At 42.5% G+C, this 27472-nt stretch overlaps 1 protein-coding gene across 3 annotated transcripts in view; it reads left to right on the top strand.

The window, feature by feature from the left end:
- Positions 1-27472, top strand: part of R3HDM2 (R3H domain containing 2) — a 921072-nt gene that overhangs the window by 575091 nt on the left and 318509 nt on the right. For all 3 annotated transcript variants that reach the window (XM_086966594.1, XM_086966584.1, XM_086966589.1), the window contains one exon: positions 26921-27061. In XM_086966594.1, coding sequence (XP_086822720.1) covers positions 26921-27061 — 141 coding nt within the window. The remainder of the gene's footprint in view (positions 1-26920; positions 27062-27472) is intronic.

Here is a 27472-nt window from a genome sequence, read left to right as displayed (position 1 = left end):
GCATCCGACGTCAAGCAATATTTCATCCAAAAATTACTTTGCAATTTAGTTTTGTTAATATTTTATAATAAGAATATAAAATATAATCTAAAAAAATAAAACAAATATAAATATTTATATTAAAAATATAAGAAATTAGTATAAAAAGAAAGACATAGTAAATAATACATTTATAAATGATCATTTACAAAACCTACAAAATTCACTGAAAAAACCATAGGTTTCACACACGTTTATAGTTTAGAATTAGCATTTAAAAAACCTTGCAAATTCATTGAAAAACCATAGGTTTCACATGTTATAGCTAGCTGAACATTTCTCTCATACAAAACCTTTGAAATTCCTCCGTTATAGTTAGCTCAGCTAACTATAACTTGCGCGCCCGCAATGCACTGCTGATGACGTCACATATTACATCACTCATGACATGGTCAGTGACATCACTCATGACATCACTGATGACATCATCCTTGTGGCACACCTCCTCTTACTGTAATATAACCTTTGATAAACACGATCAAAAGTAGAAACTAAAATTTGAAAAAAAATGGAGATACCAATTCCAGTTAGAACAACCTATTGAGTAATCCCAAAATCGACATACACATCCACTCATTCACATAGTTTTATATAGTCACTCATACATGTACTGACTCATCATATGTACTCATACACCTATATATATCCTGTTATACACCGACACTCATCTATAAAGTTAGTCACACACATGCAAATAAACTATCAAATATCCATTTAGTTGCATATACAGCTATACACCCACCACTACACTAACTTCTACAGAATCGTAGACATACTTACTCTCTTAAACAATCACTTATAGAAACACATACTTATTTATACAGGAAGTCTTAGAATCTGTCGCTCTCAGATATACTAACTTATATTCATCAATACTCACATATACTAGTTTAAAACATATGTAGTTACTCATAAAGATACTATTGACAGTCATTTACTCACTAACACACCAATACGCACACTCATCCACCCATACAGTCCTGCACACATGTTGTCTTCAAAACACATACAAACAGTGAGTCAGTCATTCATGCATCTGTGCGCTAAGTAATACTCCCCACCGAACCGTACACTCATTTTGGTACTCAAAAAACCAACTAATAACCCATATACACACTCATGTAGCTACTCACCAACCCATGCAGCCACTTATATACAAAGTGAGACACTGATACAGATATTTAAATATTTAAAGATTACTCGCTAGTACACCTATTCACTAAGATATACTTAATAAGTCAGTTATACAATCAACTTTACAAAAAAAAACATCCATTTAGACACTTATTTATCTTCCATCGACCTTTAGATATACATATATATAAAAAAAAATTCAGAAACACATTCACTTGATGATGTCATCAGTGATGTCATAAGGGATGTCATCAGTGATGTCATGAGTGATGTCACTGACCATGTCATGAGTGATGTAATATGTGACGTCCTCAGCAGTGCATTGCGGGCGCGCAAGTTATACTTAGCTGAGCTAACTATTACTGAGGAATTTCAAAGGTTTTGTATGAGGGAAATGTTCAACTAACTATAACATGTGAAACCTATGGTTCTTTCAATGAATTTGCAAGGTTTTTTAAATGCTAATTCCTAACTATAACGTGTGTGAAACCTATGGTTTTTTCAGTGAATATATATATATATATATATATATATATATATATATATATATATATATATATATATATATATATATATATAAATAAAGCAATCCCGACCTGTCAGTGGATGACAGGCAACATCAGGGTGCAGACCTCATTACGCCACAGCAGACAGCCAAAACGAAGCTCACAATGAATCCAACTCAAGTGAGTAGCAGGAATAAACGTTTTATTAAATGAATGACGCGTTTCGCTCCACTGGGGAGCTTGTTCACATAAAAGCACTCAAAAGAAGTGGGAGAATATATACATGATACAGGGAGGAGCTTGATTGGGAAGACACGCCCAAGAGTAAAAAACAAATAAAGAAACAGTGCAAAAAGTAAAACATGTTATTTTCACATAAGCAGAAACATGTACCTAATATAAAGTAACAGGTTATATACTGGTCATGGCAATTTTAAACAGTATAGGGATATTGCAATGAGAGCTGTAAAATATAAGCATTGATCATAAGCGTTCGTATAAAGTAAAAAATGGCTGGCTGGAAAAGTTTACAAAAGAAGGGGGTGATGAGGGAAGCACAAAAACAAGCAAAATAGCAAGTGTGACGGCATAGTGCCTAATCAGTGTGATGTGCTTTCCAGGGGTTTATAGAAGCCAGCAACATATTGAAAATCTAGAACGCAAGCAACTCAAGACATAGTGCCTGAATATTCCAACAACGCCACTGTTTTCTAGAATAAAAAAAACGCCAAGTTCACAGAAAACTAACAATAGTGGTACAAGTCAAGTACTGCATAGACAGTGCAAAGCATAAAATAACTGTGTATAGGGAAAACACGATAGATTTGAAAAAAAAAATAATAAAAGATACAGAAGCCCAACCTAAAATGTGTGAAAATAAAATGAGATTCAGAAAGAAGCAAAAGGAAAATAGCAACACCTGAGGCGAAATAAAGAATTTGTGTTGTTCGAGATAAGATTAAAGTGACATGAATGCTTAGTCAAAACATTTTATCGGAAAAAATGACTAAGAGCAGGCGTCAAAACAGAAAAGTGGCAGTAAGCCAAAGCCGATAAGTGACGCATTGACTGAACAAGAGAAGGGAAAAAGGATCATAATAGTTACAGGTATGGAAAAAAGATCGACAGAAACCAAGAACAAATTGGATCTACAATTTAAATGTTACAAGAAACTTTTTAAATCCTCACTCAGATTGAGCCCATTAGGGGCCTTGGTATCGAGGGACATAATGAGTTGAGATTCACGCTGTCTCAGTAATTTTTCGCGGTCCCCACCGCGACTGGGTTGAGGCACTGAACAAAGGACTGTGTATTGCAAGTCCTTCAGCTTTTTGTCATGGACTGCTTCAAAATGCCTCGCCACAGGGTAATTGCTATCACTGTTAACGATGGCCCTGATATGCTGAAGTATTCTTTGATGAACAGGCAGCTTGGTGCTGCCTATGTACAACAGATCACATGTACATCTGAGCTTGTAGACAACAAACTCCGATCTACATGTTAGATATTCTCTGATGGGAATAGGTGTGTCGCTAAATGCAGTGACATATTCCGTAGTATTGGTGGCAAAATTACAGGCACGACAGGAAGTGCATTTAAAAAAACCCATTTTGGTGATCTTAGTGAGTTTGGGTGGATTTTCTGGTGCTGTTCTATCAAGAGCGTCACGCATGGATGGCGCACGTCTGAATGTGATGGTAGGTGTTTCAGGTAGCATTGGGCCAAGAATGGGATCCGTCAGAATGATAGGCCATTCAGTGCCAATGATGCGCCTAATCTTTCGCTCCTGTGAGCTGAAAGTAGTTATAAGTCTGACAGTGCGCTGAGAGTCATCCTGGGTATTTTTGGTATTAACAGTGGTGGGCTCCCTTGGTGTAAGTAGTGAGACTCTATCTACTGATGAAGCTTTGGCCAAAGCTTGATCAAGTATAGTTCTAGAGTACCCTCTTCTCAGGAAACGTTGTTTGGATTCCTCAAGGCATGTGGCCAGAGAGTCAGGGTCACTGCAGATTCTGTGGATACGAATAAATTCGCCAAAGGGAATACTGCGGATGGTATGTGCTGGATGGGAGCTGCGCGCGTGTAAAATAGAATTACCAGCAGTACTCTTGCGATGTAGTTTAGTCATGAGTGTGTTGTCCTTGATAAACAAGTGCACATCTAGAAATTCCGCTTCAGAAATGCTTACATTGGCAGTGAATTTTAGATTTAAGGAGTTGGCATTGCAGTCAGATACAAACGAAAGGGCCTGATCTTTGGTGCCCTTCCAAATGATGCAAATATCGTCAATGTAGAGCCAGTAATGCGCAATGCATGGCGACCAGTGTGCGTGTGTGGTTTTGAGCTCGTGTTCCTCCCACCAACCCACATGAAGACATGAGTAGCTGGGGGAAAAACACGAGCCCATCGCCACACCACGCAATTGCTGGTAAGTATTGTTCCTGAAACGGAAGAAATTGGAAGTAAGGCACAGTTTGATCATGGCAATCAACATGGAATTTTGTTCCCTGAAACAAATGGCACGTGTATTAAGATAGTACTGACATGCGTTTATACCATGCTGATGATTGATAGAAGTATAAAGCGATTCGATGTCTAAAATCAGAAACAAATAATCACTACAGCAATTAACAGTTCCAATCTTGGTCAAAAAATCTAGTATCTTTCAAAAAAGAAGGGAGACTTGCCACATGAGGTTGGAGAAAAAAGTCTACATATTTGGAGATGTTTTCGGTCATACTCCCAATGGCCGATATGATTGGACGGCCAGGCGTGGGGGTAACAAGTTTGTGAACTTTAGGCAAAAAGTATAAGTAGGGTGTCACTGGATGGTCTTTAGATAGGTAGTTGCATTCATCTTTAGTAAGGAGATTGAGTCTTTTCCAGGTGCTCAGCTGCTTACGTATTTGGTTATGATTCTGAACCATAGCAAATTGTGATGATAGGGTGTAACATGTAGAATCAGATAAGTGTCTTTGTGCTTCTTCAATGTAGTCCGATGTTTTCCAAAGAACAGTATTGCCACCCTTGTCGGCACTCTTAACAATCACATTGTGGTTTGATTGGAGTTTATTGATAAGCAAATTGTATTGCTGGTCATTGTATTTCAGTTGTTTGTGTTGGGTCAGGATAGATCTGTTTAAAGTTTTAAGTTCAATGATGACACGATCGCTGAATATATCTACAGCATCCCGAGGCATGAGTGGAAAGAATGTCGACTTTGGGTTTAAATGGCGTTGGCACTATGCGATTCACATTGAACACTTGGCTGACAGTTGGCACAGTTTGGGAAGTGTCATCAAATGCTAAATCGTATAGGTTTTGCAGGCCAGCATTGTCCTGTACTTGGAGTTGAGCTGCCATGTTAAAAGGAATCTCAGTTGCCCCACTTTGTTTGCGTTTTGCCTCCAATTTGAAATATTTAATAAGTTTAATTTTTCTCACAAATTTGTATAAATCAATCCGGGTTTGGTTGTAGGAGAATTTGTTTGGCGGACAGAATGAGAGGCCCAGAGACAGTAACTGCTCCTCCGCCTTAACATATATATATATTTTCACAACACCAGTCCACCGGCAGCCGAACGCAGCAGCGGGTGCCTCCGTAAGGTAGGTGACTCCTTTTCGCCTCGCCAGCAACTTATATATATATATATATATATATATATTACCTACTGGCGGTCGCCAGTAGGTATATATAGTTAGGATTTTTTTCCTATGGGATTTCAGAAAATTCTATGTTGAATAACTTTGGCGTTTGTGGACGGAATTGGCTGAAATTTTCAGGAAAATGGCACATTTTGTTTCTGAGCAGCCCCTGAAAATTTGGAGGGTTTCGTCAAGGGGGGGGCCGACAAAAAAGGGGGGTCCCAAAACACGTTTTTCCCATTCATTTTTCCATAGGGCGGTTGGAATCACTTTTAGCTCGAACGGCTAAATGGATTTACACGAAACTTGGCAAAATTGTAGATATGGTTTGCCCGACGTGCCTTTGCTATGTCTCAATGTATGTGCTCCAGTGGATTTTGAGAAATTAACGTTTTAAAAAACAGATATATCTGTAACAGCGCACCGGTTAGCGCTCTGGTTTGCGTACTTGACGCGTAACGGAACTTCGCGAAGCGCAGCTGATTGGCTCTCCGGTGTCTGTCAACATTCTAAACAGTCCGGATTGGCCGCCATCTTGTCTCTCGGTAGGATCGAGAGACAAGAGGTGGAGAAAAACGAAGGGGGAAATTAATGAAAGGGGGCAAGGTAGACCCCTCCTGACCCCCTAGGAATGATGTGGGGGCTATTAAAGGGTCCCGTGGGGCAAAAAATTAAAAAAAAGTTTTCGATTTTTCGCGGTAGAAGCGCTACCCGGTACGCGAACCGGGTAGCTCACTGGTAGCGTAACATGAGTTCGCCATTTTGTGTTTCGGACAAATTTAATCACAAGATGGAGGAATAACAATGTGGGAAATGGGTATAAGGGGGCACGGGAGACGTATCCTGACCCCCTAGGTTTTCTGAGGGTGGCTGAGGAGGCTCATATATGTCGGGAAAAAAAAATTGAATTTTTCGCGCGGTTAGCTGCCGGTACGCGAACCGGGAAGCGAACATAAGTGAAAATTAGTGAAAAAAGGTACATTCGAAATTTCTTCTACTCGCCTTTTTTTCTTTCACTTCCTTATCTATTTTGTTTTTCACAATTATACCCTCTTGCATCTTTTCTTCGGTAAATAGATCTATTAAACAGTATCTCTGTGTTACTCCCTCTAGCTGTCTTTCTTTTTACATTACTCTCTGTTTACTTCCCTTATACTTACTCTTCTTTTAAAAAAAAAAAAAAAAAATTCTGGTTCGCTTCCGGTTCGCGTACCGGCGCGCGAACCGGGAAGCGAATCAAAAGAAATAGAGGTTGCCAGAGTGCTAAACATTCTAGCAATTTCTTATAAAGGGGAGGTAGTTCTGAAAAGAACTTTTTTTTAAATTACTTTTGTTGATTTATATTTTTTTTATTATTTTTCTGATTTTTTTACTTTTTTTGTATTTTTTGAACGGTTTTATATTTTTTTTTGTTTTTTTGGGGCGGGGGGGCGAAATGATTCATTATAAAGGGCTCAACAGGAGCAACAAAAAAAAAGATCATTTATTTTCTGGGGCGTTTTGGACATTTGTGATTGTCAATAGCTGTGTTGATTAAATGTATGCTACTCTCCCTGTAGCAAATCAATTGGCCGCAAGAAATGCACACTTGCTTCACTTTCCCAAACTTCAGCTGGATATTTGGGACCGTCTCCCTCGCCTCTGGTCCCGTCACTGCCTCTTCATTGGATGTACTGGCCACAGGTGGGGGGGTTATCCTGCAGGTCACGTACTTGTGCAGCACTATAATTTATAGGGTGCCACCTGTCCATGTGCCGATGCATGGTATAATTGCCATAGCTGTATTTCTTATCAGTCCCTCTGGACAGATCTTTTTTGCAGATCAGACCGGTAACGTAGCGGGCATTTACCTTTTTTTGGCCCCGGGGAAATGTGAAAAATTGTCATATGTAATTTTCTTTCACATGGGACCTCCTCGGCTGTTAAGGTAAAAACTTCCTCGTCCCTTGCTCCTCTTCCTCTTCTTCCATTTCTTCCTCCTCTTGCTGAAGGATAACCTGAGGAGGTGGTCCTCTCTTCCTAGGAGGTGGTGGTGGTGGGGGTCCACCAGCTGCAGCTATTAATGGAGCCATTTCTTAAGAATCAAAATAGGTCTTCCTCTCACAAAGTTGAAAGTCAGAGTGAGAAAAAAGGTGGGGCCTTTCATCATTTGGGGAAAAAAAAATGTTCTAAACCAATGAAGTGTTATTTTTAGGTCATATGACCAAGCCTTACATCATTAGGAAACCAAAAGTAAAATGAACCAATGAAAAGTTTTATGAACAAGTCACATGACCTGTTATGCTTACGTTACGCATCCCGCTACGCACCCGGAGCGCTTCCGGGGCGCTGCGCGCCTCGGTTTGCGCTCCGGAGCACTACTGGGTGCACTAACGCGGCGCGTCATAAGACGCATTACGCGGCAATGCGATACGTCGCGTTTACGCGACGCGTCACGATATTGTGTTCTTGCGCGGCAGTTGCGCTAACGGAACGTTTCCCGGTTCGCGGACCGGGTTTCGGCACCAAATTGAGCTAGCGGGAAGCTACCCGGTGCGCGGACCGGTAGCGAAACAAAAAGAAATAATAAAAAAATATATATAAATAAAAAAATTATATTACAAACATATAAAATATATTTTTGTATTAAAATAAGAATACATTTTACAGCTTTTGATATTTGCTATTAAAAAAACATTGAAATCCACTGAAAAAAACATAGGTTATAGACCATATATAGTTAGGAATTAGCATTTACAAAACCTTAAAAATTCACTGAAAAAACCATAGGTTATAGACCATATATAGTTAGGGATTAGCATTTACAAAACCTTATTTTACTCGCACAAAACCATTGAAATTTGCATATATAGTTAGTTGCACTAACTATATATCGCGCACCCGCAATCCACTGCTGATGATGTCACATATTACATCATTCATGACATGGTCAGTGACATCACTGATGACATCACTGATGACATCACTGATGACATCACTGATGACATCACTGATGACATCACTGATGACATCACTGATGACATCACTGATGACATCTCATTTGACATTACTGATCACATCACTGATATCATTCATGTGATAATACGTTGAACCTCTTCAGACTCTAATATAACCTTACATACACTCAGTGTAAACAGACACTCACAGACTGTCACTCATCCATGGAGTTACTCACACTCCTAGTCAGTCATGCAAAGAATCAATCACACCTCCATTTCCTCAACTATACAGTTATACACACCTTACTTATTCAAACATATACTAACACATATTTACTCTTTTATACAATCCTTGATTGAAGTTCACAATGATCCATACAGCCACTCACACATTCACTGGCTCTTATGCACAGTTATTTATATATGTCAACTCTCACATGTACTGTGTTTTACATATGTACTTACTTTGACATGTAGCACTGAGATATCCATTCACTCACCAATACACTCATGCACAGTCAACTGCCCATACAGCTGTTTCCACATGCACTTTTGAACCCATACATCTAGTGAATCAACTGCTCACACACCTATGCACAGTCATACACCTCCCAGCCACCCACACACATACTCAGTCTCCCATACAAATACTTGGGCAACCAATCAATAACCCATATAGTTATTCATATAGCTACTGATTAACACATGCAGCAGTTTACAGAACAACAGACATAATGATGCACAAATTAAGACAGTTTAGTCACTAACCCATGCACTCAGTGAGACACATTTAATCACTCTCTCATACAGTCAATCATGCACCTACTAAATCCTTCATCCAGACACTTATCCATCCACTCATTCTTCAATATGTAAAACATATTTTAACTTTACAGAAACATACAGTCACTGGATGATGTCATCAGTGATGTCATCAGTGATGTCACTGACCATGTCATGAATGATGTAATATGTGACATCATCAGCAGTGGATTGCGGGTGCGCGATATATAGTTAGTGCAACTAACTATATATGCAAATTTCAATGGTTTTGTGCGAGTAAAATAAGGTTTTGTAAATGCTAATCCCTAACTATGTATGGTCTATAACCTATGGTTTTTTCAGTGTATATATATATATATATATATATATATATATATATGTGTGTATATATATATATATATATATATATATATATATATATATATATATATATATAATGGTGTACCTATTAGTACATGATAATGGGACTACTGGCGTACATTGTGGACCAGCAATGGGTATGTTGGTGCATGATGGGAGGTTTGTGGATGTATTATGTTGCTTATGTTAACATATGATGATGGCGTCATGGCTTTCGATGTTGGTGTGTTGACATTTAATGGATGAAACTTTAAGATTTTAGTTGTGTTGGTAACGGGATGGTATATGCTGGTATTCTATCTTGGATGTGTGGACACATTTATATGGTTATATTAGCATATGATGGTGTTGTTTTGGCATATGGGGTGTGTTAATGTATAATATTTGTGTGAACTCATGACAACTTATCACACCATTGCTGTCCCTTTATCACTTCGAAGCCCCTCTTGGCGCAGCCTTGGCACTGGACCTGCAGTCTTTCTGCATGCCTGTTAGCCTTGCCCTTGCCGCCAATCTGTGAGTCACTCTACTCTGACTCTGCTTTGCCCCACCAGCCCATTTATAAGCCCCTGCATGCCCTATGTGTTCCCACCCCTACAGGCCTTCTGTGACATCATCCTCCCATCTTGCTGGGCAAACTATGTGCCACTCTGCACACTACAGTGTCTCTACATGTCACCCACCTTTCCTGATGCTGCTCTGTGCGTCTCAACCCCTCCGCCCCCCTTCAGCCCTTTCTGTTTTGCTGGCATCTCCAGCCTTTCTTTGCACCTCTACCTCTTTGCAATAACTCTTTGTGCTTCACTTCATGCTTCCCCTGTGGGTTGCCCTTCCTTAACTTTCCTATCCAAAAAGTGCACATCCCTATTGTCCAGAACTCCCTGGAGTGCTCACACTGCATCGCTAAATACTTATAAGGTCTCAAAGGCGAGACCGTTAGCATTGCAGATTCTTGTTTTATTTTGGTGTGTGTTTGGGAGAGTGTATGTGTGGAGAGAGGTGTATGCTGTTTTACACCAAATTGAGTTTTTTGTGCAGTTTGGAATAATTGCACTGGATAGATAGTTAATTAAAAATAGGAGCATATTTTTTCTGGAAGTTTCACATTTGTAGAATAAGATATCTTGTTATCCATTACTTGTATGGTGCAGCATACACTAACATGATATGTTGGTGGTCCGGAAAAGAAAATAGTATTGTTGTCTTAAAGAATCCCTGTTGTCTATAATGCCATGTTTTAATGGATTTGTTCAACCGGCCTGAGTCTGGCTAACTAACGCCCTCTGAATCTGTTAGTTACAAAGGAAAAGTGCTAAGTAACTATTTCCTTGCCACCCAAACCAGTGGGGGCAACTTAGAGAGAGTAGCAGATTGCAAAGTTCTACTTGGATAGTTTCACTGTAGTCCACTGTCCTAGAGTAACAGGGTTTAAACTGATTGTGAGCGTTGTGTTAGAATATTTTTCATGTTTTTGGGGTTTTGAAAGTAGCCTGCTGACCATTGTTTAATAAGAGAATAAACATCACATAATTGGGACAACCCAAATGAATACCATTGTAATATTCTAAATGTGAAGAAACAAGGGTGTTCACTTATAACTATAGATAAAGGCAAAATATGAGAATGGAAGGCAATCTTTGGGCAGTTGTTAAACAGTTTCATTATTTAGCATGGGCTTGGCATTCATCTTTTACCTCTTTAAAGGGCAGAGACACATTCTGATATAGAACAGATGCTGGAAAAATGATTTTGATGTAACCTGAGTAGTTTCTGCTGTGGCCAAGTAGTGTTTCAACAACGTTTAGCCACCCACCTTCTAATAGCAGAGATCACCACTAAAATTGATGTTGTTTGGTTATGAGCTGTTATTGTGACAATTGGACATTGTGGCACATTTGAAATGTCTAGACTTGACCAATATTTTGTATTGTGAATGGTGTGAGCTTTGTGTTTTTTAGCATCCCAGCTTGGCTGACTTTGTGCCCATCATGAAATGTTTACACTTCATCTACACAGTGTGAGCGCTATAAAATCTACAAATACATTTAACCATTTTATTTACTGCTATTTCAAGCATATCGTGACATGAGGTATGTGTCAATACTAGACTTTTCTTTTAACTACCATTTTCTGACTTAGAAAAGGGCTAAACTTGGGACCAAGGATAAGTTGCTGCTGCTGTGTTATAAGGATGATGGTTTATTTGACCTTTGATATTGTCCATTCATCACAACAAGTGTAGGCAGTTTATCGTTGGAGGTAATCATTACTATTGCAAAATCCCTTCCTTCAATCTATCTTTGCAGTGATATTTATTCAAGAAATGTTACCAGGATTTGTTTGCCTACTCACTCCTGAAGGAAGTGCATTGCCACTGACAATTAAAGTGTCGTGAATTTGCTGGGCGAATTGAGCCTAAAACAACTTAAGAATTTTTTTTTTAACTGATAGATTTGAAGTTTTTTGAATGGCAACAGGTAAATTATTCCAGTGTCGGGCAGCCAGATGAGGAAATGAACGACTATCAAGTCTGGCACAATAGCTGCATCAGGTTTGAGCAAAAGTGTTAGATCCAAGGGCTTTGGCTGGTATATAAAAGGTGATACAACTATGTAAATAGTGTGGGCCTCCTGTGTAAACTGCTCTGTGCGTAATGTAATTATGCATAGGCATATACTTTAAGGTGTATATCTATATCTTGTTGGTAAAATAGCTTATAAAAGTTATGACACCTTCTGAACCCCTCCAGTTAGCTTTAGGCACCCATGGTTTCCTGATTCAACCCCTCTTTTCTGGACCCTTGCTAAAGACTTCATCTTTTGAAAGGAAAACTTCCCACCAGTCTTGATGTGCTGGTCCTTGTTCAGAAAGAGTCGTCTTATAAAAATGTTGTTCCGTGCAAAGCCATTCACTCCACTTTTATGTCTTGGTTCGAAAGAGATCCTACTTTCGAATCTGTTCTTCCCACATAGTGCCACAGGCCAAATTCTAAGAGAATGTGTCTTCTTTCAATCTATTATGAAAGCTTTGTTGTGGTCCAAAGATTTATGGATACTTCATGCTCGGTCTTACTGGGCTTAAAGCCTTTTCATCCTACCTCTTCAGAGGTAGCAGGTAATTCAGTATTCAGCAAGATTTCAGAAGACTGGTGGGTTTGTTTTGTCGTCTAGTGGAGGGATGAGACCCTCAGAAGCCAGAGGATGCACTAAGCATATTTCTACTGTATCACCTCTGCCCCTGCTCCCCCAGACACCTGAACACCACACTTTCTCCACATCTTGTTGAGATTTGCAACCTAATGCACATTTTTTTTAACCAGTTATGGTACTGATTATAAATTAGCAATAAAAATGTTTTCGTCTGCGTCACCAAAGCTGATAGTCATCAAGCACCTGTCATCTACCTGGGCGAAACTGATTTTCCTGACAGTTCAGCTTTCAGAGCATTGGATGCTGCCTGCAGGATTGTATGTTAAAAGCTGTTACTGTTTTTATGAGGTGCCTTTCGGAGACTTTGGATCGCATTGTTAAATGCAAGAGACGGGGCAAAAGCGCATCAATATTACATTAAGTACCATTGTGGGTGATAATATACTCCATAGAAGTAATGATGGGAACCTGAAAGAAAATGGCATTATGGAATAGAATATACACAAGTAAAAAAATTTTTACTCATTAAAAAAAAAACAGAAGCAAAAAGTAAAGGTGCAAAATGTACTTTCACTATTCATAGGCGAACAGTCCACTTAGTGAAAAATCTGCCATGGTACGGAGGAGGAGGACCACTATTAAAAATCTAGAACCTCCCTGCACTTCAAGGATTACCTACTGGGATTGATGTGAACCCATCAAAATTGACAGATCTACATCCATTTTAAAATAAAACCTACATGCGTAGACTTCCTACTTTTTAGATGTGGGTTTGTAAATCGGGCCCGCAGGGTGGAAGGAAAGAGGCACTAAACAGACTGAATGATTCACTCACCATTTATCGTGTTCAAGGATGCCAGTTGATTATTTTATTACAACTACCAAGCCACCAAAACATAGTTATAGTTGATATTATATTAGCAGATATGTCAAGTATTGCAGAATGTTCTTTTGGTTGGTACTATTCCGAAATAACGTGTATTTTATCAAGCCGTTGTTAGTCTAGAACTATGGATTTGCTGCAAGGACATACTAATGGCAATACAGCATTATGAAAATCTCTAACAAAATTCACTGTTATAAAAAAAAGGGAATTGTGTAGCACAGATCTACAGAGCTAAATGTTGTAAAAAATAAAAAAAAACAATACAAGGTGCCTGGGTATCTGGCACACTTTCTAAAAAATTAAAAGAATAGACGCGTGCTGATGAAACCTGAGATGGTAATATAACTGGCTCTCTTGTTTCATTAGCTGGAGAAAACAAATAAGTTGTTAAAAACGTAGTGGGAGAAGGGGGTGTCAACACTAGTGTGTTACTGTACACAGTTGAGAGTATTGTAGACTTGGAGAGGCTGTGATCTCACTGAGAGGCTATGGTAGTGAAGATAAAATTCTAAAGTAAGGCATATAAATGTGTTCTGTATTCTAACTCTTCCCCCAAATTCAGAAAGGAAAGGCAAAATCTTATCTATTTTCAAATGATCAACATTTAAAGCAAGCAACAAAACATGCTGGTTGAAAAGACTGTAAATGTTTAGACTTCAGTAGAGAGGACAATCTCATTTTAGGAGTTAATGATCTCTACAGCACTGACAGTGTGGCCTTGTGTCAGAATCTTTAAAGACCTTTTGTTATCAATGTATTCAGTGCCTGAATGTGCTACAACAACAAAACCAAGCCATTGCAGCCACTGCCTCCCATTCAGACAATGCCGGCTGCAAGTCTGCAGCCTGCTTCAGCCACTGTGTAGATTTGACACTCTTAAGATGTTGGCATTCTGCGCATGCACCACAGCATAGTCAGATCTGCAAGCTTTGACAGCGCTTTTTGCTATACAGAATGGAGATATTACAAACTAATCTCCTTGAGACACTAATTTTTCACTGGAACATGCCCTGCACGTAGGCATGTCAACATAATGTGAGCTAAATTGCACGGAGGAATAGCCGGAAGAAGATAGTCCATTAATTCAACATGTGGGAACAATGATCATAGAAATCTGGGCAATGCATAACCTACTGGTAGTTGGTACTGCAGAGTGCCAGCCTTGGGCACTGATAGCACTTCAATGCATTGGTATTATCAACTTTAAGTCACTGTGGACACCGTTGCCTGATGGCTTTCATATGACATCCCTGCTAGTCACATAGGACCGACTGCTGAGCCAGACATTCGACTCAGCTAAAATATGGCCATTCCTGGCTTTCTCACCTTTGGCGGAGGCATACTGCGTGATTCCAATCACATTGTACATTTGTAACCCTCAAACATGCAATCACAAATCCAATGCCATATTTGGTACAGTAACTAAACAATTTCTGCCTCCGCCCCGGACACCATTTGGCCCTACATTCTTCCTTCTGGATGAATTCTCAGAGCCCGCCTATCCATTCGTGAGCACTGTGCCAGCGTTGTAGCGACCATCTCTAGTCTAGAAAGCCCCTCGACCCTGGAGGTGAGAGGTAGGGCACACAGAAACAGAGTCACGCCTCAGTAGAGTCCTCTTGGAGAGTCCCCAGGGTCTAAGGGGCGAATATTACTAGGGCTGAAGCAAAGATTCTTCCCCATCCACACAACCCCATCCATCCATAACCTGCTACTCTGTGCGTGCTTGGAAGCGGAGGCACTACCACTATTGATTGCTGAGAAAGTCAAAGGATGCTTCATTGCAAAAGAGCTAATCCATGGGGTTAGAAAGAGGTCTGGGTACTGAAAGAGGACAACAAATAAGCCAATTTCCCGTAAAATAAATTATAAAACCATAAATATGCTATGGTCAAGACCATTTTATGATGGTTTCCTGGTTTGGATGCCATGACCAGGGAGGGATGTGGAGTATTGGAGATGAAAGGAGCAGCAAGCAATCAGCCCATTAGTACTTTCTAGGGAACGATAGTGAGCTATACAAAACAGAAAACACGATGGGCGTGCGTGTAGGCTCCGGGTCTGACGCTTTCATTGTCAGAGTCTTGGCAGCGCCGATGACCAGCTGTGTGTGCTGAATAAATAAAAGGCGTGCAATGGTGAAACATGAAACCGGGAGCCGTACTGATAAATGAAAGGAGCAACATTTACAGGCCTGTGCTATTCTCGTTCACAATGGTGCGGTGGGTGCCAGAAGGATGGCAGCAACAACAGGGGAAGGAGGGGGCAAAGATGCAATAAAATACTGGCGCCAAAGCTGAACAGGCACCCAGAGTTACATGAGCAGGAAATAAATAAAAAAGAATTGTCCCTGAATCGAGCAGATAAACACCCAAAGCATAAAGATACAGTACTTGGTCCCTGCTCTGTGGAAGGAAACAAAAGGCAAAAAGGAAGGACCAAGAGAAAGGATTGACCACTAGCAAGCAAGGATTTTTAAAGGACACAAAGAAGCAAAAAAGCAGTGGGCAGGCTTGTAAGCCCAGAAAGCATATGCCACAGGTCTCGAAGCTCGACATAAAAAATGGTCACTTATAGCCATAGTTTTTCATTTGTATAGGTAATTGTGGATTTAGGCTCAACTTGATGCCATTGCATCATTTATTTCAGTTGAAGACTGACTTTTTAGGGCTACGGACAGGTCATGACTGGAAACAAGCAATATCTCCATTACCCTAAGAGATGGAGAGATGGTAGTTCTGTAATGAAGTCCAGCAAAATTCCCAGCCCCACTTTGAACATGCAGTGCTGTGTGTCTGTAGTAGTCAATAATGGCCACCAAATGGTACACTGCAGGGCAGAGAGAGTGTGGTTTTGTTTCTAAAGATAGTCTAACCTCTACAGCTCCATGACCCAGGGAATTCTTGATTGTGGTTGTTTCGCTAGACCAGCTGGGCTGCTGACAACTCTGGGTTGCTGTGAATCTCAATGCCTTGAGTGGTCCTCTATGTAGAACCTTAGCCAGCTGCCTCTCTGGAGGTCTTTGAGAAACACTCTAGACAGTCCACAGTCTCATATTCCACATATTAAAGTAGCAACGATTTCATGAATCCAGACTGATACCCAGCTTGTTGCAGAGCTGCGAGCTGCTAAGATTCAACTTATAATTGTGTGGGTGCCAAACACTCCTGCATAGGACCTCCAAGATATCCAGATCTGCAACTTACGTAGCTCAGAACCCTATTTAACTATGCCACTTAAGTTTGCCCAGCATTCCACTGTTCCTTTAAAGTACTGTCTTTTTTAGATTTATATAGGTCCGAAGGAAAGCATCTTCCGGTTTGTACTCCTGTTTATGCAGTCTGGACTTTTCTGGGCTCCAACCAGTCTGGTGAAAAGGTAGGTACAGATACTCTGTGGGCGCAAGATGGGTTGTGACAAAGGAAGCTAATCTTCCTACAAAGTGGAATTACCATTTTTCTAACACCCTGCCTTTCACAATTTTAAAAACAAATCATTGATACCTGTTTGTAGACATCTGCAAAGATTGAAAAAACACCCATACCTCACGCTGTTAAGGAAGCCATGATACTAGAAAGCCAAAATGTCTCCCACTGCCTTTGCACAATGTGTGTGGGGAGAGTTGACTAATTTACCAACCCCCCTTTACTTGGGAAAGTTTAGGATTCTACTTTACCCCTGGTCCCCAAGTCCTAGGAAAAAGTGGATTTTAAGACTTCGCACCCTGAGGCATTAGACTAAGATGAGTACTGATTTCCAAGATTTGCAATTTTGACAAATCCTTGTTTTCTGATGCAAAATTGAAGTTATGCTGAAAACCGCCATATTGTCAGTATTATTACTGTTTATCTTTTATGATATTCTTTAACAGAAAAGTAAATAGAAAACCCCCCTATCCCCCCTGGCCCCCTCCCCTCCTAGTTGAGTGGATTTGATCTGCATGCCAAAGTGATAGGTGTGAGTTTGTATAAGGGCGGAGAGCAGCCAGCAGCCAAATTCAATTTATTCTAGCTGCTGAGCAAAGTTTGTGGCTTGGTGGTAAGACCATCAGGTCAGTCAGCTTCAGGTTATCCTTTCTCTTGTACTTCCATTTGTTAATTCTTTGGTCCTGCGAGGCTTTCCTCTGGGCACCTTTATTAAATGTTACCTGTTGGCTCTTTCAGCCTTCTCTATATATTTGCCAGATCAGCTCTCCTTGTTCAAATAATTGTTCTTATGCCTTTTAAAAAAATGCTTATCTAAATTTCCTCCTGTGCCTTTTAGTATCCTGCAGTTAGACCGTAACTTGGAAATTGCATTTGTAACATGCACACCATTTGAGCCCATACATAGTCGTTCTTTGAAGTTGATGACCCTGAAGACTGTGTCCCTCTTTGCAATTACTTTGACGCGTTGCCTCTGTGAGCTACAGGCACTGTCACTGGCTTGCTTATACCATCTTCTTCCTTGAGTGCCCGGACTTTGTTTTCAGGCCCTGACATCCTTTTTTTTCCGAACACGACTATGTCCTTCGATGTGGAGCAGCCAATCACACTCTACATTTTTCTCTGTCCATCCCACTAAGTAGGAGGAGAGGCCTCACCGTTTAACCTCAAGAGAGCCCTTTGTTTTTATATTTGCACCCGGTGGATGGCCATGTCTCCATTGGCTTTGCCACTGCACGGAAGGAGAGGGCAACTTGGAAATAAGCCCTTTAAATTTGGATTGTCTGTGTCAAGAAGGGCTATGCCTTGGTCAAGAAGCAGCCTCAAAAAGTCCTTCTGGTTCATTTCACCAGAGCTAAAGCCACCACTGCAGCTTTAGCTTGGGATGTTTCAGTGCTGAACGTCTTCCAGGCTGCACCTTGGGTAACGATCCACACGTTCACCAGGCACTACTGGAGAAGTGTGGCTGTGGAGAAGTGTGGCTCAGGGGTTAGAGGCGGCAGACCCGGAAGCTGAGATCGGCCCTGGACCAGGGTTCAATTCCCCGCCTCGGCGGGTCTTGGGCTAAAAATTCCACGGACTCGATAATTCTCGCTCCGGTGCCTTCTCGACTCACGGGTTCACACTCTGCGACTCTGGGCAATAGCTTGCTTAATCTCCACAATGGCCCCTCGCGGCGGGATGCCTGGCTTTCACCTTGTGGATACCCTGCCGGGGCTATCTCACAGGGGAATACCAGGACGGGTTCCCTAAGCAAGCGCCGGGAAACCCACTGCGGGTAGCTGTGCGCTATATAAGCTCAAATACATTTACATTTACTACTGAATCGACTCTGAAGTATGCAAAGAGTCATTTTGGCCACTCCTACCTATCTATATTTGTGGGGTACTACTTTGATATCTATTCAAATGGTGAGGAAGCTGAAGTTAAAATTGTTAATCAGAAGAACAAGTTACTTAACTTTAATAACTGTCTTTCTAGTTGGTAGTCTATTAAACTGCACACTCTTTTCTGACACTAAATCACCCCTGTCTGTGAAGTAAACTTCTGATAGGTCATAACGTCATATTTTTTATTCTGAGAACTGTCCAGCTACCGATTATTCAGTTGTTCTGCACTTGAGAGCACACAAGCTTCCTTTGTAAACTACCGTCAGCATGCAGGAGTGGTACTATATATAGCTCTATGTCATTACTTCTAGAGGTGGTTCAAGCCGATGAGAAGTCCATTAGTATGTAGGAGCTGTTGCAGGCAAAGTTTCTAGATAGCCTGGCACCTAAAGGAATTCGAGGGGGGTGAATCTGCAGTTCAATAGAGAATCCACCAGAAAAAGCGTGATAGAAGGTATGTAACTTATTTATGCCCCGGACTTGCACAAGGATCTAGTGGAGATTGTGCAGGGGACAGGTGTTAGCGGTGCTTGAGTGCCAGTGCCCGCAGAAGCCCACAGCTGGTGCTATTAAATGCCAGGCCTCTTTAATCCACTACCAAGCACTGCTTTACCCATTATTTCGCTAATGCCATTACTGACTTTCTGCCTTTTGTGACGGTTTTTCTTTCTAATCTCTTCCTTTTTCCTCCCAGTTTGTGAGTTTTCCCTTGCTTGGATCCCCCAAAAATGACTGGAGGTGGCCCCCGCCAGCAGCCACCGGCTCAAATTAAGCACCAGATGTCACGCACCATGCTTTCCTCTCACCTCATTATTTTGTGGTGTAACAAATTGTGGGGACTGATGGCAACTCTCCTGGGCTCTTTTCTCAGTTATGTTCAGGAAACTGAAAGAGCTGTACACTGTTGATGTTTTACTTTAAATCTTAAAAAAAAAAGGAGTCTGATCCAATAACCACTGTCTTAGCATCTTGTTCACATCCATGACGAAAAGAGCTGTACCAAATAAACTAAAATTTTCTGAAAAGTTGAAGTTAATGCAGAGTTATAGTTGATTGTTGACTGAGGTGTGATGCAATTTAAGGCAGGGTGGGAGTTGAGATTCAAGATGTGATGGTAGGAGCAAAGGCTTATGGTCTTGCTCTTTTTGAGGGATTATGAAACATATTTTATCAATGTTGGACCCGGCCCTTTTGGCAGGTTCACCCCGAGACTTTTTGCTTTTTCCTAGCATGTTTCTGGAACCTGGTGGTGGTGATTTTAGGCCTCTGCGCGCTTTTTCACTGGGGTACAGTGTAAAGTGTGTGAGCTCTCTGTGTATGTGTGGTGAGTGACCTGCCCTCCCATAGGAATGAATGGGGAATATGTATGCCCATGGTAGTTCCGGATGTGTGGGGAGTGCAGGGTCGAGTTTGGTATGTCTTTGGTAAAAGACAGGGCGTTGAAATGGCTCACGTCCTTTCTCACCCGACGCTCCTTCCAAGTATGGGAAGGCGAAAGCCGCTCCCCCTCCATCCCCCTCCCCCTCCATCCCCCTCCAGTGTGGTGTGCCACAGGGCTCATCTCTAAGCCCCACGTTGTTTAACGTGTACATGGCCCCTCTGGAGGAATTAGTCTCGCCTTTTGGAGTTACCATCGTCAGCTACGCCGACGATACACAGCTGGTGGTAACGCTGTCCCACCCCAAGTTAGAGCCCTCCAATCTCCACGACTGCCTCTCCAACGTCCATCGGTGGATGAGTGACTCTGCCCTTAAATTAAACGGATCCAAAACAGAGATCCTGCTTCTAGGGCACAACACCACAAACCTTCCCCCTAACATCTGGCCCGCCTGCATGGGTGAACCCCCCACCCCCAAGACGGAGGTTAAGAGTCTGGGAGTGTGGCTGGAGACAGATCTCACCTTCAGGACACAGGCGAGAAAGATGGCCGGCATATGCTACGGACTACTCAGATCTTGCAGGAAGGTAATTTCCCTACTGCCATTCCAGTCGCGTCTCTTGCTGATCCAAGGCCTAGTTTTATCCAGGCTGGACTATAGCAACGCCATTTATCTGGGAGCTCCGGAATCCACTTTCCAAACTTTGCAAAAAGCCCAGAATGCCGCAGCCCGTCTTCTGACGAACACCCCAGCCAGATCATCAGCTAAGCCTGCACTGAGGAAGCTGCATTGGCTCCCAATCAGGGAAAGGGTAACGTTCAAGGCCCTTTGTCTGGCCCACAAGGTACTGAACAACACAGGCCCCCCAATCCTCAACAACTGGATCACGCCCTACAGACCCACGAGAGCGCTTCGATCCGAACTTGGAAACTTCATCACGATCCCCAGGGTGAAGAAGGCCCGTGTTGGTGGCCGCCGTTTTTCAGTCAATACGGGAAAAAAATGGAACGCACTCCCCTCGAGCCTCAGAGCAGAACCAAATCTCTTACGATTCAGGAAGTCTCTTAAAACCCTACTTTTCCCTTGAGCCGTCATCATTCCCGTCCTTCATCCCTTGGGAGCACGAGGTTCAGCGCTGGGATACCCGTTGGGTGATTACGCGCTCTAGAAAAAACCTAAAATAAATAAAAATAAATAAATAATAATAAATGTGCGAACTTGTGAGATTGAATGCTGCGCAATGGTTTATGCGGCATGATTGTGTCTAGTGTAGAAGTGCCACTTTTAGAAGTTGGCATATTTGTGTAATTTGTGTCTGGCGTGTGATTGGCTGAGGCTGTCTGGTGAGCCTGGCTCCAAGAGTCTGGGAGGGTCTGCCCCGGTGGTGGATGGGAGTGTTTAGCATGCTGATGTGAGGGGAGGAGTGAGCCTGGGCCTGCTTGTGGATTGACCGTCTGGTTTGAGGGTCCTGAATGAGGCTGGGTTTTCCCCACACAATGCTGGCTCCACCCCCTGGGGTGCGTTTGATGTCCCTAGCCTGTCCAGTGAAAGGAATTCCCTATAACCAGTTCTAGCTGGTTCTCACACTGCCTGCACCCTTTAGACAAAGGATTTTGGGTATAAAAAGGGTGCTGTGACACTTAAAAATGTTCTTGTTTATGACTTGAATCCTGCCAGGGGCGTGCTGCTGCTTGGGCTCAGGGGAAGGCTTTCCTCCCTGAGCCCTGCCCAGCCCCTGGATACCTGATGGACCTTGGAGACCTTTTCCTGGGGTCCCCTGCTGGATGCTGGGACCCCTCTGCTATAGGAGCGCTTTATTTTCCCTTTCTAGTGCTTTGGAGTGCTTTGCTTTACTTCTAGCGCTTGAGGGTGCTTTTTGCTGGACCTTCAGCGCTGAGGAGCGCTGTGAATTGCCTTTAGCGCTGGGGAGCGCTTTATCGGATTTATTCCCGAAATTGCGAAAATAGCGAGTGCCTACCTCGCTTCATATTTGAATTTACGAGGGAGCCTACCCCTCGGATATTGATACCCCGCCTGCCTAATACGGGCCGCCGCGCTGCCCGCGGCGACCCGGAAGTCTTCGGCCAGCAGGCCAATTGCTGCTCAGCCCTGAGACAAGTGAACCGGAAGTCCCGCCCTCGGACTGCAGAGCGAGGAGGGAGACTGGAGATGAAGATGGCGGCGGCCGCTGTGGGGCTCCCGTGACCGAGAGGGAGCCCCGAGAGAGGAGGAGTCGCGGCTGCAGGCGCCGGCAGGGCTCCGGTGTCACGGAGAGCCCCGCCGCCCAGCAGAGAAGCTGCCGCCCAGCAGAGAAGCCACCGCCCGGAGGAGCCCCGCACAAGAGACAGCCCAGCGAGTCGGAAGGGCTGGGGGGGGTGGGCTCCGTGCGGCTGCTGTTGGTGCCGGAGAGGGGCACAAGGGCGAGAGTGGAGGTAGGGCGGCCCCAGATGGCAGTGGGCCGCCCCAACGTTTCAACGGAGCCTGAGGCTCCAATGCCCACATTTGTGTGTAGAGCCCAGAGAGGCTCAGGGGGCACTTTGTATTTGTCTAGAGAGCCTGTGTGGCTCTGACTGGGGCACCCTTTATTTAAAATGCCCATGACCCTCAACGCTCCATAGTATTTACGGGGCATTGCTTTTGATCACGAGTCTGCAGAGGGGGGACCCCAACGGTTGGGGGACATATGTGGTGTCAGAGCCTGTGTGGCTCCAACGTTCTGCACAATGTGAAACAAGTGTTTTCAGAGCCTGTGTGGCTCCAACAGTTGGCGCAGTTCTGTTCTAGGGTCAGTCGCAGTTGTGATTCCCAGCTGCCCAGCAATTAGTGGACAGCTGCACCGTTTAGGTCTTGTGTGGTTCCCAGGTGCCCAGCAAGTAGTGGGCACCTGCAACGTTTAGGTTTTGCGCCAGTGGCGCACCCCTGACTGGCGCTGCATTGGCAGCGCGCCCTGACATTCTGGACACAGGGCTCTTTAGTCCCTTTATTAGATGGGGGCTGGTATGTGATTTTATTTAGGCGCAATGTGATTATCTATGTGATGGTAATTGCCTAATGTGAGTTTTGCGCAATGTGATGTGGTGCTAGGAAATGTAATGCATTTAATATGATTACGCACCTTGATCTTTCACCTCTGAATGTTTTTAGGCATCATGTATTTTTGCGCTATTGAGCTATGTTCGGGCACCTCTGAATGTTTTTAGGCATCATGTGTCTTCCTTGATTTTACACCTCTGAATGTGTTGGTTTATGCATCATGTGTTTTTCCTTCCCTGCACCTCTGAATGTGTTTTTGATGCATCATGTGACTTGTTATGACACCGCTGAATGTATGTTTTATGCATCATGTGTTTTCTTTCCCTACACCTCTGAATGTTTTGATGCATCATGTGTAATGTGTTCTTGCTTATACCCCTAACTGTATTGTGATACTTAGGTGGTTGTTCTTTTTAGTACAGGTGGTCCTAGTGAAGTCCTGGTTCCCTGCGTGACATTCTCCTAAGGTGTTTAGGGTTGCGTAGGTGGTACTTACCTGTAGTTACTGGATGTGATCTATAACTGTTATTTTGTGCTATACTTATTCTAAGTTCTAGAAGTGCTATTTCTACAAGTGTTGATTCTGACAGTGGCCCATGTGGCCCTGTCCTGTAAATAATCCCTTGTGAATATTGCCCGTGCCAGTTGGCACAATGTACATGTGTGACTTCTATCTGATGTGTTTTTACAATACAGAAGTTATTTTTATATAACCTTGTGTGGAGTTCCTTTTTTGCTGTGCCTAGGGTGTTGTTGCTGTCGTGTGCTGGCGCAAATGCTTTACACATTGCCTCCGGGATAAGCCTGTCTGCTCGTGCCAAGCTATCAAGGGGGTGAGCAGGGGTTATCTTGGCGTGTGACTCCCTTGCCTTGCCTAGAATGGTAGTTTCTGCCTAGCTTTGGCGTCCGCCTTAGCCAACCAGAAATAGCCAGTTCTAACAATCAACATGTGCATTTACTTTCAAGTGACAGATAACATATTTTTCATTATTTGTTTTATTGTAATCCTCTACATGTACTCCTCTATACCTTAATGTCTCTTTCGGCACCCTCCTCAGTATTTTTTAAATGAATAAAACTATATCTGGTTTGTCGGGTCCTCCTTATACAGTGTCACTTGCTTTCGAGGATATTCCACCAGAATCTCTAATAATAATTTCTGCTTCTGCAACCTTCTTGTCCAGGGTATCATCATATTTCTGTAATCTTACTTGAGGAACCATGCTTCAGTGCCAGCGTTACTTTCTAAATATCCTGCTTCTCTTGCTTCATGTCCTGAGGTGAGCCCTGAATAAGTCCATTGAAGCAGGCAGTCTTCTTTTGTCGGCGAAAACAAGAACAAGGGGCACCCTATTCACTAGGAACCAGGGTATGTCATGTGTAACAGAAACAACGGATCCAGCGGAAAGTTAGGCTAATTTATAATAATAATCAAATGCACAATCGCAATCACAAAAACAGGTTTAGATGATGCCAGAAAGAAAGTGGGCTTTGCAGACTTTGTTCACATTAATTCTTTTTATCAGATTTGTAAAATTCAAATGGATATATACACAGACCAAGGAAAAACAATAGTGCTTTTGTGTCCCCAAGTGGAATGGAACCATAAAACAAACGGTGAAAACATGTACCATGTACAGCTTGGTTTTCACAATTTTTTATAAAAGGCGACCAAAGATTAAATTAGTTATGATTCCAGCTTCTGTGTACAATAGTCATAGCTGTTAAACTAGTTTGCTTTCAAATACAGTCGACGGCGTTCCTACCCTTTTATAGTTCAGGGTCTCTTGAAGGACCAAGGGATATGGGGACAATCTGATGGCAATTGTTCATCCTCGTGAGACAGTGAAATAAGTGCGACACCGGTAAAGTGAGAGAGGAAAAGGGAATACTCACACGGGGACCCGGTCGGCTGCCCCGTATGAGAGACAAGCTGGTGGGCTGACAAACGATCTTAATCATATGTTGCTCAATCGTGGTAGATGGCAGAAGTACATGACCCCCACTTAGTGTAGTAGTGATTGAGCAGATTCTTCAATTTAATTGAACCGGCTGCGGGACCAATCGTGCCACGGGGATAGTATTACTCTTTGGAATTAATCTGTCAATTCGAACTGCTCCGGTCATCTTTTGTAGGAGCATCAGTTTTTGATTCCCGGCTGATAGGTTGATGTCTGATATTTCCACCACTTTTTGCAGCTTCTTGTGCCCTTCCATTACGTCATTTTAGTTTTCACCGCTGACCATTACAAACACATATGTATAGTGGCACTCTTTTGACCATTTTGTTTAAATTAGTCTGCAATAAAGGACGGCTTCAGAGACCAATACATTGCCCTTTTAACCATCTTTCAGCTAAGGAACCTCTCCTTTTATGAGACCTCAATTGTAGTGAGTTTCCTACTGGGTATACATTTAAGTGAATTAGGAGGTCTTCTAACCGCTCTGACTGGCAACAATCCTTTAACTGTTGCACTGAGTACAGAATCGGCCAGTTGAAAATTTCCTCAGAACAGCACACTTTGCTCTACTCTACTTAACGCTCTGACTGACACTTCGCCCAATGCTTCCTTGAATGAACTTCAAACCCCTGGAGCGGTCCTAGTGTCTCACATATTATGGATGGATTCTCACCTCCATTCATGCGTTGCTGCTCTCTAGATATTGCTTCTTTCTACTCCTAACTCAAGGGTTTGGTTATTTAGCGTAGGCCAGGGTCCTGTACATGTGAGAGAGCACACCTCTGATCCAGAGTCTGAGTACTCTGCATGCTCCTCTGATACTGCTGGTAGGACACTTGTTCTACAGAGACGTCCTCCAAGCCTGAGGCCTTAACTCCCCCTCTGTGGAGTCCATACCCTGTTGTCGGTCAGGATTTTCTCACATCTGGTTGGGTTATGAGGCTTGCACCACAACCACTATCTCGTCTTGCCTCCACTTCTTAGCTGGAGGGGCTGGACATTCTGGATAGATCCAAGCAAGTGAAAGGACTTTGGATTTACATTTAAATGCGTACGAGGATCTCTGCATTTTTTCTTCACCAATTTTCTTCACTGTTTAGTTGTGAAATGTTGTTCAGAGAGGGGGAAAGGCCACTTGTTATTGGTTTGTTCATTGTGTCAGGAAGCAACCAGTAGCCCAGTCTCCTTGCACCCCTTTATTCTTTAGTTATGTGTTCACTAAAGCCGGTATGGTATTGAGAAGCACAATATAACACTTGATTGTTGTTTAGTTGTATATGCTCTGGTGATCTTAGCCCTCCTGCTTTGACAATTATTAATGCCTCTTCTCCATCCTTGCTAACCAGCCTGTGAGCATTAACTGGAATCAAAGGTGAGGTACAGAGGAAAGGTTCAGGTCATTTAGACTGCTCAGTTTTGTTTGCTGACAACGTTTTAAAAACTTGTGGGTACAATTTCAATTAGTTTATGTATAAGGACGTTTACCTATAACAAAAAGTGAGTAAGAACAATGAGAAATCTGCAACAGAAAAAGCTGCAAATTGGTTGTTGGAGGTGAGTAGATTTTCCATAATCTGTAATCTGATAAAAAATAAATCCACTCTAGTGTGCCAAGCATGCATTTCTTCAGTGGTCCTTGCACTGCTGTGTGATCCTTACCTTTAAATCTCTGCCCATCAGCCGTATGTCTTGTGTAACTTTTGCCACATTGTGCCCTCTCATAAAAGTGCAGAGCTCTTGGGGATAAGAACATATGGAACCTATTCTGATAACTTTATTTCTTGGGTTTTAGTAATCAATTCAAAAAGTTCCCCCAGATGACCTCCTATCACCGGATGCTCTTACATCGGGTAGCTGCGTATTTCGGCATGGACCACAACGTCGACCAAACTGGAAAAGCTGTCATCATTAATAAGACTGGCACCACACGCATGTAAGAGGTCTTGAGGAACTGAATGGGCTGCAGCCTGCTTTGCTACATCTGCTGTCATTGTGCTTGCCCTCATTCTTTAATGCTGTAAGGGAAAGAATCCTCTAAAGGAAAGCATTCATATACTGTACCTTGTATGTGAATATAGGAGTCTGTTTCCAGCACACTGATTGTGGCACTTTTCATCAGCGTTATGCTCACACCCTAAAAAAAACTAAATGTTTAACCTTGCCTCTTCACGCATCTCATTACACATAAGCAGACCAACGTCACACAGCATGTGTACAATCTTAAAATTGTGTTCCCTGGGGTGTGATGGACCCACAGCTGAGAGTGTTAGATTTTCTGAGAAATTGTTCTGCACACTTCGCCTGCCCAGGCAGAGGTGTGTGCATATGTTCAACATTGAGCATA

Source organism: Lissotriton vulgaris, chromosome 1_1, assembly GCF_964263255.1.
Source record: "Lissotriton vulgaris chromosome 1_1, aLisVul1.2, whole genome shotgun sequence".
NCBI lineage: Eukaryota > Metazoa > Chordata > Amphibia > Caudata > Salamandridae > Lissotriton > Lissotriton vulgaris.
This window is presented reverse-complemented; position numbering and strand designations above follow the sequence as displayed.